Raw genomic sequence first — 14040 nt, forward strand, 5'->3', positions numbered from 1 at the left:
ACAGTGTCTTTATTATAAAATTCTTTATGATCAACTTGTGTCAATATAATTATACTTTTTAATATTTTGCATAATATGTGATGTTATATTAAACAATAGTTATACTAGTAACTTCATCTCGCTTTCCTTCACCCCACACCCCTGCCTAAATATCCTTGCTCAGAAGTCCTCAGTCACTCATAGGATTTCACCAGAACTCCTTAATTTGGCATTGACTGTGCTCCAATCCTTACTGTCTTTATGGACCCCCTTCTCTCCTGATCCGGACACACGGGGCTGACTGTGTCCAGCTCATCTATCTCTGCCTTCGGTCTGAATCTTCTTTCTGGAGGGCCCACCCCTTCCCTGTTGGTCTAACTTCTAGTTCTCCTTCAGTCCCATACGCAAGCTCCCTCCAGTGTTCCTCTGGATTTCCTAACACTCACATTTCACCTTTAGCCCAGGCTTTCCTTTCTCAACATTTTCTTTCTCCTTCACTCAACTGTAAGTCTCAAAGGCAGGAACTGCTTTTTTAACCTCTCTTGGTGTTATGCTCACTCATGTCTTTCATACTTGCTGATGGAATAAACAATTGCAGAAATAATTTCATGATTAAAACAATCTAAAACATATTAAGAGATACAGAAAAATAAGTGTGTGATTATTCAAAATGTTTCAAATGAGTAAGATTTTCTCCTTCCTCTCTGCATCCTCAGGTCTATTAAATAATAGACCCACTGGTTTAGACTTGCCAACTGAAATACCTAATCAAAGATTTAGAGCTGGAAGGAACTTCAAGGTTGCTGAGTCTACCTCTGTGCCCCAGAAGCTTTAGCAAAGAACTTAGGATATAGAAATTTATTGTTGAACCATTTGAGAGCAACTTACAATATTATGTCCCTTTATCCCTAGATATTTGAGGACATATTTTTTAATGTTATCTCTGCACCATCTTTCAATTTAGGAACTTTAACACTGATGTAATATTATTATCTAATGCACAGTCCAGAATCAAATTTTGCCAATTATCCACAAAAAAAGGCCTTTATAGCCTCTAAACTAATCCTTTAATCTGCAAGAATTTTTTAGTCTTTCCTTTACGGTGCTGACATTTTGGAACATACAGGCCAGTTGTTTTTTACAATGTTCCTCATTTTGGGTTTATCTGATTGTTTCCTCATGATTGAATTCAAGGTATGCGGTTTTGTTAGGAGTACTAAATGCCTAATAATGGCATCCTTCTCAGTGCATCACATCAGGAGGCATCTAATGTCAATCCGTCTCATTAAAAAATATATTTTTTTGAGGTATAATTGACTTACAAAAAGCAATACATATTTAATTTACAACTTGATAAGTTTGGAGATAAATTATCTATACCTTTGAAATGATCACCAAAGTGTATGCCATAAATAATATATCCATCACCACTGAAAGCCCTTCCCTATTCTCTTTATTATTATTTTGTGTGGTGGGTGTGGGTGTGAGAGAGAGAGAGAGCTTGAGAAAGAGAGATAAGAGCACTTACTGCAAGATCTACTCTCTTAGCAAATGTTTAAGTATATGCCATTTGATTTAGAAAAAGGGAAGGGTCTGGGGATACCAAATGCTGAGGCCAGTTGGGTGATTTGGATAATTCAGAATCTGGGTAAATCGAAATCCTCCTTGAGTGTGACTCCAACATGGCTTTCTCAGCCTCCTGCTCTACCTCTTGTGCCAGAGTATAGGAAGAGAGGAAGAAATAGAACAAGACAAAATCGGAGAGCGAGACAAACCATAAGAGACTCTTAATCATAGGCAACAAACTGAGGGCTGCTGGAGGGGAGGGAGGTGGAGGGATGGGGTCATTGGATGATGGACATTAAGGAGGACACGTGATGTCATGAGCACTGGGTATGTTATTTAAGACTGATGAATCACTGAAGTCTACCTCTGAAACCAAGAATACATTATATGTTAATTAATTGAATTTAAAAGTAAATTAATTAACTAGTTAACTTAAAAGGAATATGTGAGCCAGGAGAAGCAGCATGATCAGCCTTGGCCCCCTTACACCTGTACTGTCAGGGTCCTTTTCCCTCCCTTCTGTCATCCTGCTCTGCCTTCCTTGACCCTCTCCCCTGTTCCTCTACTATATGAGAAGGAAAAGCTTCCAGCGCTTCATGGCACAGTAGAAAAGGAACTGGAGTAAGAGACAATGCAGAGTCCATTCCCGTCTTTACTAATGATGTGATCCCACCAATCCCCAAGTCTCTCTGGAGTCAGCTCTACCCCTGACAAAGGGAGAGACGAAATTAGATGATCACATTAATGTGACCCACATCTATACCTCACTACATGTGACTATTCATTTACTTACACTTAAGTAAAACATGTTTTGTCTTTCTTTTTTCAAAAGGTTATAGCCCAGGAAGTATCGGATAAACACTTGGAAGAAGGCCGGCTTTATCCTCCTTTGAACACCATTAGAGATGTTTCTCTGAAAATCGCAGCAAAGGTAAAACCACTCTTGTTCAGGTGTCATTATTTTTCTGCTAAATATGCATTTTTAGGTACTTCCTTTGTTGGGTCCCCAAATAATGGGACCGTGGTCAAAGGAGTGAGACTGATACAAAGCAAAGGTCAAGCAAAGCTTTATTTCGTGGCAAACATCATGAATCAAGCCCACCGTCAACCCCTTACAGAGAGGGCGAACCCTCCCTGCCTCACAGACTAACTTTTATAGAGCAAAGGCCATGTGGTTGGGCCTGGTCACGCACAGGTGGCCAATGAAATTGTAACACAGAGAGAAAGCTGCACAGTCATGCTAGGTCATACATAAGTGACCAATTGAATTACAATTTAGCCTAGTAGATATTTGAACTTGCCTATCACCTTGGTCGGAATTGGCGCCCAAAAGGCTCCCAAAGGGTGGGGCCCATACTCCTTATGGAGTAACTAGGGAGACAGTATGCGCCCCCCTACTGATTGGATGTCTCCACCTGGCCCTACTCATCATTGCATGTGGGCTGTTATCTCCACCTGACCGGACCCGCCCCTGTATTTGGGCTTTGTTACTTGGGACTGGTTTCTCAGACTTGCTTTTAAGTAAGTTCCCTGGGGGGTGGCAGGCAGGGTCCATTTATGTTTTACCGCATAAACAACATATTGGCTGTTCAACTGGGGGTGGGGCTGCTCTGGCTGAATAGGCCCTTACACCTTGAGATTTACATTTGTATCAGCTTATTTTGTCAGGGAAATGAGACACTGTGCTTCAGCAGAGTTTAGTAACTACTATTCATCCCTAGGAATTGACAAATTGGGCTGAATCATTAATTACCCTATCATTCCTTTTCTCTTCCATAATCTTAATAAGTTAGTAGGGTTTCATTTCAGTTAGGTTTCCCCACTTGATCTTTTTTTTTCTGCTTAGTGTTTTCCCTATTACATTTGCTATAGTGTCCAAAATACTGCAGATGTGGTAGAATAATATTTAGACCCCGAGTCCCCTGTCTTGTCCATGTAGCCTTGATGTTTAGCATCTTCAAGATCACAACTGATAATACTGGGCAGGGCAGGGTCGGGCAGGGGACGCAGAATAATGAGGGCAAACAAAGCTGTTGGGCTGACAGATGAGCTGTTGGAACAATTAGCCAAGAAGAACCTAAACTCAGAGAAATTTTCTTTAATTGAGATGAGTGAGAAATTGACTTTTTTTTTTTTCAGCATAAATGTGTTAGCCTACTAGGGTTGCCATAACAAAAGCCATAGACCCGATGGCTCAAACAAGAGTTTGAAGGCTAGAAATCTAGGATGGGGGATTGGAGGCTGGATTTTCTCAAAGGGCTCTCTCCTTGGCTTGTAGATGACTGCCTCCTCACTGTCCTCATGCAGCCTTTTCTTTGTTATAAACATCCCTGGTTCTCTTGGTACGAGAGACATACCCTTCCTGTAAGATCACTACTCAGTTTGGGTCCGGGCCCACCAACCAGCTTCAGTTTAATTTAATTACCTCTTCAAAGGCCCTGTCTCCAAAGAGAATCACACTCTGGGGTACTGGGGATTAGTACAGATGAATTTTGGGTGGCAGAGGTCAGCCCGTAATGTTTATATTTGTATGTTTTATGATTAAACTAGGGTTTCTCAACCTCAGCACTATGCACATATTGGCTGGATGACTCTGTTGTGGGGATTTTCCTGGATGTTATGGAATGTTTAGCACATCTGGCCTCTACCCATTAGATGCCAGCAGCCTCTGCCCCATTGTGACAACCAAAAATGTCTCCAGACATTGCCAGGTGTCGCCTCAGGAGCAAAATTGCTTTTGGTTGAAAATCAAACCATTAACAAATTTATCAAAGCAATACCATATTTAGGACTCCCATACCATTATTTGTCTCGTTGACTGAGGGAGGGAGCATGCTTCAAAAACACATAATGCTTCCAAAACCTATAGATGATCTGCTTGATTATGATTCCACAAAAGAGTATCCTATTTTCTACTATTTATATCTCTTAGTTTTTAAGGAGTTTGGATTGTTAATGTTCTGGACAACACATTATCATTTTTAAGTTCAATTTGAAGATTTAAATGAGAAGGTATTAGCTTTTGATTGGAGGAGAAAGTACAAAAGCACCCTTTTCTGAGCCTCAGGGGGAGTTTAGAAAGATTCAGATATTAAACCTAGAATAATGGGAAAATAATGTCTCTGCAGAGTGCAGAGACAGAAACTGGGAAGTCAGGACAAAGAATCAAGTCGAAGGAGGAAGATGGGCTCAGGGGACCACAGGCTTGAGGTTTCAGAGCACATTCGTATACAATCCCTACAGTTCCAGCAAGTTGATGAAAATGACTGAAGCTTAAAGAGACACTAGATAATAAAGGTGTGGGCAGTATTTCCACATGGTTATGGGGGAAGGGCCAGGAGTAGTTGGGGCGACCAAGACAGCAAGTACAGACAGGCAAGAATCAAGAATAGAATGTGGTTTGTCACTCTGTCCAGAAGACAGAGGCAAGAAGCCAGTGATGAGAAGTCAGGATTTTAACAGACTCAGAAAGAAGCAGTGTGTCGGAAATTAGATAAGACACAGTGTCATGATGGTAGTGGAAATTACGATAGACACAGCTGTGGTAGTGAGAAACCCGGGTGAACTTTTAGTGCGTACGAAGTTACCAGAACCTTTTACAAAAGTGATTTCAGTAGCACAGAAGTTAAGTCTGGGGAGAATGAGGAAAACAGGAGAATCCAAGCTGCTCTTGCAGAGTCTGGCATTGACAAGGAGAAAGTGAAGACTTCACTGAGAGAGGAGATCATTGATACAGTATGTCCTGGGAGCAGAAAGAGGAGGGAACACAGTCTGTGTCAGGAATGCAACAATGGGTTTCATCATAAACTTAATGCAGCCATTGCAAAAAGCACCAGAGGCCCCCGGGGTAATGGAGATGTTCAGAAGCTGGGTGTGGTAACAGTTGCACAACTCTGCCCATTTAAAAATAATTTAATTGTACACTTAAAATGTTTGGATTTTGTAGTCAGTGAATTATACCTCAAAAAGGCTGTTAAAAAGTAATAACAACACACTATAGATACTTTAGGAAAAAGAGAAGAAACTACCCAATTCTCTATTTTTCTAACGTAAGCTGTTTTATTGTTTGTATTCACCTCAAATCTTTTTTCTTTTGCATGACTTTCTTTGCTAATGTCATCCTAATCATGGTGTATACATCTATTTCATGTTTTTCACAAACATTTCTCCATAATATGGCACAGTCCTTGTAACCATAATTTTTCACAAATGCATAATTTTGCATTGAGAAGAGATACTTAATCATTCCAATAATCTTCAAAATCAGACTTATCCAAATAACTCTTTCTTTTTTTAACAACTGGGGTGAATTAAAGACATGTATAGAGTGATTAATTTTGACAAAAAGGAGAATCCATTCTTTTCAAAGAAAGGAAGAACGAAGGTTTAAAGATACAGAGGACATAGTTTGAGTTGTTCCAAGGGGAAATAGAGATTGTTTTCTCAGATTAGCTGGAATGTTCTCATTCCAGTGGTAACATTCAAATGTAGATTTGACAGAGGAAGGTTTGAAATTGCCTTGTGGGAACTAGGAGAGAAAGGGTTTTTGTTTGTTAAAGAAAGGAATAAAGGCATAATGTGTGACCCAGATAGGGTTAGGAAAAGTATGGCATGGTATGGTGCAGCCATGAAGGAAGAAAGCCAGCACTAAGGGTTGTCCAGACCCAGGACTAGAGAATAGCGAGTGTGACAGCAGGACAGGGAAAGATACTGTGATCCTGGCGAGGAGCATTGAAACTGACCGCAGAGTCCAGCTGCTTAGGTGAGCAGTGATGAATAAGGACATTTTGTAGGCGGCTGTGTTCAGCATAGGGATTGCTGACACTGCACATTGAGTTCAAACTAAGCAGGAATAAATACCTTTAGTTCAAGTTAATTATCATTCAGGTCTTGTCGAGTCTTTCACCACTGGGTTATCTGTGAAGATCTGTTCTGATCACATTTGATACATCTCTTCTATGCTTGCTTTCCATTGTTTATATCATATTTTCCTCCTGCTGTATGACTTAAAATTGCATTTTCATTTTAGACCTTCTTTGTGTATGTGTGCTTTTATTATAATCTAACTTAATTTTTTTAAATAGACATGAATTAATTTTTTGAATCAGATAAAAACTGACATGTGCTCACCATCAACTCTGTTCATTAAAGTAATTAATACTCTTTTTTTATTCCTAGATTGTGAAAGATGCTTACCAAGAAAAGACAGCCACAGTTTATCCTGAACCCCCAAACAAGGAAGAGTTTGTCCGCTCTCAGATGTATAATACTGATTATGACCAGATTCTACCTGATTGTTATTCTTGGCCTAAAGAGGCCCAGAAAATACAGACCAAACTTGACCAGTAGCATAATAACTGACATTTCTAATTCTGTTAATGAGATCTTAAAGTCTTTCATAATTTTTAAAGATTGGGATCTTTTGTAATAACTCATTAGACTAAGAATTTTACTTTAACAATAAAAGTTCATGGAAGGATATTAAAATACTTTAGGGTAAATATCACACTAGATAATCTTGCTTCATTTACTTTCTTGTTATTTATGGTTTCTCTCTTAATTATTTTGCCCAAGTTCTCTTTAAAAGCTATTGTACCTACTACTGAGAAACACACCATTTTTATATCGGGAACTAATGGAAAGACCAAAATAGTAATAAATTGATATACTCAACATTAAAATCCATAGTTCTTTTGTTGACTGTTTCGTTAAAAATCTACCTTTTTTTTTTTAATATATAAAGACAAATGAATTTAGGCTTAGGTGAACTTTTGCTAAAAACAGAAACAGCACTTACTTTGTTGCCTAGAGAAAAATAACTTCTCAGGTATTTTTATTCCAATCCTAGATTATAGTAGTTCTTTTAGCTCAACTGAACTCCAACATTTTTAAGAAAGATCACTGTTGTTTACAATGCCTTGTGCAGCCTTAGATTTTAATATTCTTGCTCCATTGTTACATATTCTTATCACCTCGGTCCTCAGTCAGATATCCCTTCTGAAAGCACCTTTCTTCTTCCGCTGACTGAATCCTGTCCCCCGTGCTATTGCTGCCAGGCACTTGCAGATAGTGATCCCCGTCCTGAGGTTGGTATTCTCAGTTCAGCATAGCTGTGGAAAGAGCTGAGTTGAGGGAGCAGATAATCTCCTTGAGAAAGGGCTGCCTGTGGAGCCGACCTCTTAGGGCAGAGAATTCCAGAGTCAGGAGTGAGAGCGTGGTTCCCAGACAAGCTGGATTCTCACATGAGTGACCTGCCCTCGTGTTTCCTTGATTAGCTCAGATAATGAGGAGCTCACTCTGAGTTTGGAGGAAATTTTGTAACCAGTTCTCCAACACCAGAAATTATCTTGGCATCAGGTATTGAGATATTCTAATTACAATCAGTAGTTATAGGCCAGATATTAATATTAAACAAACAGAAACAATTTTAAATCCTTAAGCTCAGGTGCAATAACATTTGCTATTTATTTGTAGAACTATTTGAAGGATTTTGTGAAGTACTTTGTGAAGTAAAGCTTTTAAAACGTGTAAGATGATATTCAAGGAAAAACTATAGTATAAAATGATTTTTTGAAGGTTGACAGTTACGTAGATTGTTTTAGATGTGAATAGAAGGGGTGGGAGTATTTCTGAAAGTAACATTTAGTGAAGAGTTTCCTCAATATAGTTACTTTGAAAAGATCCAGAATGCTGATTTCTTGTCTGTTTCATGTTGTCTTGTAGCTCTAACTTAAATGTATTACCTATGCAAAAGATTGATTAAAGCATAGAAAAAGTGAATGAATAGAATTATGATTGTCTTTTTCCCTTAAAATCTTGTTATATTTTAAAATGATAATGCTGTGGGTGCCTGGGTGGCTCAGTGGGTTAAAGCCTCTGCCTTCGGCTCAGGTCATGATCTCAAAGTCCTGGGATCGAGCCCCACATTGGGCTCTCTGCTCAGCGTGGAGCCTGCTTCCTCCTTTCTCTCTGCCTGCCTCTCTGCCTACTTGTAATCTCTGTCTGTCAAATAAATAAATAAAATCTTAAAAAAAAAATTTTTAAAATGATAATGCTGAATCTCTACAGTCATGTGACAGGGCATACATTTTAAAACTATTCAAAAATTTCAGCATGACCTTCATTTAATGCATGTGTTGTCATACTTGCTGTATACTGTAATAAATGAACTACTTTCTTATCCTCAGAGAAAGGTAATGAAATAAGCATTGGATGATTACTTACCAGGTTTCAAGTCTTCTGTATTTGCTGTATTTACTGTATTCTGTTTCCTGTAGTCCCTACAAGTTCCATACAAAGCAGATTTTTGAAGGAACCTACCAAGTCCACAGAGCTGATAAGTGAAGGAGATGGGCTCTAAATCCATGTTTAATCCTGCTTCATAGTCTACTCTGTCTTCACTAGAGTGCTGTGTAGAGTAGCCTTGCCCAACAGAAAAAGGAAGTGAGCTACTTTTGTAATTTCTAGTGGTCTCATAAAAAGAAGCAGCAGGTGGAATCCCATGTTTATCATTTTATGTACACTGACATTTCCAGGATATCATTTCAATACATAATTGATATTAAAATATTAATGAAATATTTTACATTACCTTATACTAACCTCCAAAATCCAGATATTTTCGTATACATCAAAGTCATGGAAGCTCACAGACCCCTTGATTATGTGAATTACAAAGGTAGCACAAAAATCAACAGATAAAAGGAATATAAGTTGTTTTGTAAAAGAATTGGGAAGACTGGCCTCCCACATGGAGAAAATTAAAACTAGAACCCTACCTTACATCATATAAAAAGGGACACCTCAGATAGGTTAAAGAGCTAAATATAAATAGTAAAAATATAAAGTTAATACAAAGTAATGTAGCAAAATATCTTTGGGGCCTCAAAAACACAAACATGAAGCAAAAAATGGATGGAATGCATTATCCGAGGATGGGAAGGTTTGGGCTGGCAAATGGCTGCTGCCATCAAACAGTGTAAAGGGGGAAGAAATCCAGGACTGTGGGAAGGGGTGGTTGCTTCTACAGAGATGGGTTCATTAAGAAAGAGATAATATAGACTCAAAGGCTTACAGCCTCAGCTCAAGGCGTAGTATAAAAACTAGAAATTGCCTATGTTTTTACCAAAAGAATATTTTCTATCTTGCTAGCTGTAAGACTGAAATAACTGATAACAAGATAATTCTTGATCCTCCTGGTTGCCTCCTGGTTGCCAGATTCCACCAGGAATTGCATTCACAGCTTTCACCAGATCTTGTATTTAAGAATATTGATCAGAAACAGTAGGACCGGGGTGCCTGGGTGGCTCAGTGTGTTAAAGCCTCTGCCTTTGGCTCAGGTCATGATCCCAGGGTCCTGGGATCGAGCCCCGCATGGGGGGTCTCTGCTCTGCGGAGAGCCTGCTAACTCCTCTCTCTCTCTGCCTGCCTCTCTGCCTACTTGTGATCTCTGTCTGTCAAATAAATAAATAAAATCTTTAAAAAAAAAAAAAAAAAGAAACAGTAGGACCTTGGTTTGGAATGGGGATTTATGGGTAGGGGGATTTGGAAGATATGTGATACCCTAAGCTAGTGTAAACAATAACCCAGGTTTGAATACTGAAAGTCCTGTATCCCAGGAAAACCCTTACCCCCTAAGCAAACTGGAAGAATGGACCTGTCCTCCCTTGCTAATCAAAGTGGGTGCTCTTCCTGTCTAAGGAGGTTGTTAACTGCCTTGCTTGGAAATCCTGTATTCAGCTCCCTCAGTTTACCTCCCACTCTGCCCACATTATTCTTCATTACCTCCACACACTAAATATCACATTCCATAGTGGACCTGTGGTGGATATAGTTAGAAAGGGAATCCCACCAAAAGAATTCTTGACTTTTTAAATTTATATTGGCAAAACCTGAGGGAAAATGTATGGGCTACTGAAAATGTACTGAGAAAGGAGAAGTGCAATTTTGGATTGGGTAGAATGGATAGAGGTGCACTTGCCACAGATTCTGGATCCCGTGTGTTGCCTTGAGCAGCTAAAGGTCATTCTACTTGTTGGTTCAATTAGTTGACTGAAATGTAGACTTACTAGTGGCCCGCATTAAATGAAATTGAGAATGCAAGCGTTCTTTGAAATACTGTAAAAGAATTCAAAGACTACAGTGATAGGAATGTTGGACCACTCCAACATTTGTCACACTCCACATTTGTCATGTGCGATCAAACCATTTTAATCCCTGGTGATCTAAAGTCTCCCAACAAGACCTGTCACTGACCCTCCTTTCACTAAAGACTTGAGAAATACAACAGTGATGGGAGTAGCAGCACCCATGAAAAGCATTTTCTTAAAAAATTGGGGTGTCATTATGTTAGTTTCACATATACAACATGATTAGATACTTGTGTATATAAATGCAAAATGATCACCACTATAAGTCCAGTTAACATCCATCACCAAAATTTTTTTCTTGTGATGAGAACTGTTAAAATTTACTCTCAGCAACTTTTATGCAATACAGCATTAACTATAGTCACCAAGCTGTTTATAACATCCCCATTTATTTATTTAGATTCTACATCTAAAAGTGATCACATGGTATCTTTCTCTGACTTATTTCCCTGAGCATAACTCCCATAAGGTCCACCCATGTTGACACAAATGGCAAGATTTTACGTTTGTATGACTGAACTATTTATATATACACAAAATTATATTTTCTTTTTTCATTCATCTGCTATTAGACATGTAGGTTGTTTCCATATCTTAGCTATTAAAAATAATGTTGCAATAAACATGGATGTGCAGATGTCTTTTCAAATTAGCGTTTTCATTTTCTTTGGATAAATACCCAAAAGTGGAATTGTAGATCATATGGTATTTCTATTTTTAATTTTTTTGGAATCTCCATACTGTTTTCCATAGTGGTTGTACCAATTTACATACCTAACAAGGATTCACAAGTGTACTTACTCTCTTCTCCACATCCTCACCAACATTTATTTCTTTTCAATAATACCCATTTTATCAGGTGTGTCATAAAACTTCATTGTGGTTTTGGTTCGCATTTCCTTGATGATTAATGATGTGGAGCATCTTTTCATGTGTCTGTTGACCATCTGTATATCTTCTTTGGAAAAATGTCTATTCAGATCCTCTATTTATTTTTAAGATTTTATTTATTTATTTGACAGAGAGATCACAAGCAGGCAGAGAGGCAGTGGGGGGGACAGACTCCCTGCTGAGCAGAGAGCCGGATGCAGGCCTCGATCCCAGGACCCTGAGATCATGACCTGAGCCAAACGCAGAGGCTTTAACCCACTGAGCCAACCAGGCGCACTCAGATCCTCTATTTTTAAAGGATTTTTTTCTATTGAGTTGTATGAGTTCTTTATATATTTTGGATATTAACCTCATCAAATATGTGCTTTCCAACTATTTCCTGTCATTCAGTAAGTTGCCTTTTCCTTTCGTTGATGGTTTCTTTCTCTGTGTGGAAGTTTTTTAGTTTTGATGTAGTCTCAATTGTTTATCTTTACTTTTTTTACCTTTGCTTTTGGTTGCAAATCCAAAAAGTAATCACCAAAACTGACATCAGTGTGCTTACTGCCTGTGCTTTCTTCCAGGAATTTTATGGTTTCAAGTTTTTCATTCAATTCTTTAATCCATTTTGAGTTGTTTTTTGTGAATGGTGTAAGGTAGTGGCTGAGTTTCATTCTTTTGCTTGTGGCTGTCCAGTTTTTCTAATGGTTATCGGAAGACTTTCCAATAATACAATAATTCCAATAATACAATTTTCCCTGTTGTATTCTTGACTCCTTTGTTGTTTATTGACCATATATGTGTAGGCTTATTTCTGGGCTCTCTCTTTTGTGCCATTGATCTATATGTCTGTTTTTATGCCAGTGGCATACTATTTGATCATTACGGCTTTGTATGATATGTTTTGAAATCAGGAAGCATCATGCTTCCTGATTTGTTTTTCTCAAGATTGCTTTGAATATTTGGGTTCCTTTGTGGTTCTGTGCAAATTTTAGGATTGTTTTTTGCATTTCTGGGAAAAATGCCATTGGAGTTTTGATAGGGATTGCATTGAATCTGTAGATTGCTTGGGGCAGCATGGATATTTTAACAATATTAATTCTTCCAGTCCATGAGCATGGAATACCTTTCACTTATTTATTTTTTTTTCCTTTCACTTATTTTTGTTATCTTCAATTTCTTTCATTAATGTCTTATAGTTTTCAGTGTACAGATCTTTCATTACTTTGGTTAAATTTATTTCAAGGGTTTTTTAATGCATGTATGAGTCATTCATGTATGGAATACAACAAATTTTGTATGTTGATTTTGTATCCTGCAACTTTACTGAATTAATTTTTTAGTTCTAACAAGATTTTTGATAGAGTCTTCAAGGTTTTCTATATACAAATACTTATGAAGTCATCTGCAAATAGAGGAAGTTTTATTTCTCTTTTCAATTTGGATGCCTTTTATTTATTTTTCTTGCCTCATTGCTCTGGCTAGGATTTACAGTACTATGTTGAATAACATAGTGGTGAGAATGGGCATTTTTGCCTTCTTCCTGATTGAAAGAATTTTCAGCTTTTTACCATTTAGTATAATATTAGCGGTGGGCTTATAAGATGTGGCTTTTAGTATGTCCTCTATAAACACTTTGTTTAGAGTTTTTATTGTGGATATTGAATTTTGTCAAATGCTGCATCTTTTGAGATGATCATATGATTTTTTCCTTCATTTTGTTGAAGTGATGTTTCACATTGACTGATTTACTGATGTTGAACCATCCTTGCATCCCTTGAATATTTCCCAGTTGGTCATGGTGTATGACTCTTTTCATGTATTAGTGGAATCAGCATTTCATTAACTTTTTTTTTAATTGAGGACATTTTGATGGCTCTGGGAGACCTGTGGGAAACGCTGTGGTTAAAAATGGGCTCCCTTTTTTGTTTTATTAATATTTTATTATATTTTATTAATGGGCTCCCTATTTTAATGGAAACATCAGAATCTTAGGGTTGATAGAGGCTGAATAGCAGTGCTCTGCAGCAATTAACAAATGGAGACACAGTAGAAACAGTTATAATAGGAAGCTGGTCCACTGTAATCAGCATACAGAAATCTTTGGTGGTGGCCAGTAAATCACTGGGCCTCATAGCCTGAAATGATGTTGCAAAATTTAACAACTCGGACAGCACAGATATTGACTAAGTAAAATGAGTGCCAGTGTATACTGGCATACAGTATAGAACTGATACAGCCACACTACTGTATATCAGCTAAATATCAGCTGGGGTTAGGACCAAATAGATGGGCAACCCAATGTAGGCCTTACTTGACATGTATAACAACAGCAACAGAAAAACCTGACTAGAACCCCCAATATAGAGTGTCAAGGCCTTCAGCAAATTGCCATGCATAGATATGAATGAAAGACCCCTAAGGTGATAAACTCTGTAATATTCAAAGTCTTCCTTTGAGGTTCCATTTACTAGAA

The 14040-nt window shown here is 38.0% G+C and overlaps 1 protein-coding gene across 1 annotated transcript in view; it reads left to right on the forward strand.

Annotated features, from left to right (window-relative positions):
- Positions 1 to 8325, forward strand: part of ME1 (malic enzyme 1) — a 203760-nt gene extending 195435 nt beyond the window's left edge. The window contains exons 13-14 of the mRNA XM_059177184.1: positions 2378 to 2476; positions 6724 to 8325. Of these exons, the coding sequence (XP_059033167.1) occupies positions 2378 to 2476; positions 6724 to 6894 (270 nt within the window). The 3' untranslated portion in view covers positions 6895 to 8325. The remainder of the gene's footprint in view (positions 1 to 2377; positions 2477 to 6723) is intronic.
- The last annotated feature ends 5715 nt before the right edge of the window (positions 8326 to 14040 follow it).

Source organism: Mustela lutreola, chromosome 6, assembly GCF_030435805.1.
Source record: "Mustela lutreola isolate mMusLut2 chromosome 6, mMusLut2.pri, whole genome shotgun sequence".
Lineage (NCBI taxonomy): Eukaryota > Metazoa > Chordata > Mammalia > Carnivora > Mustelidae > Mustela > Mustela lutreola.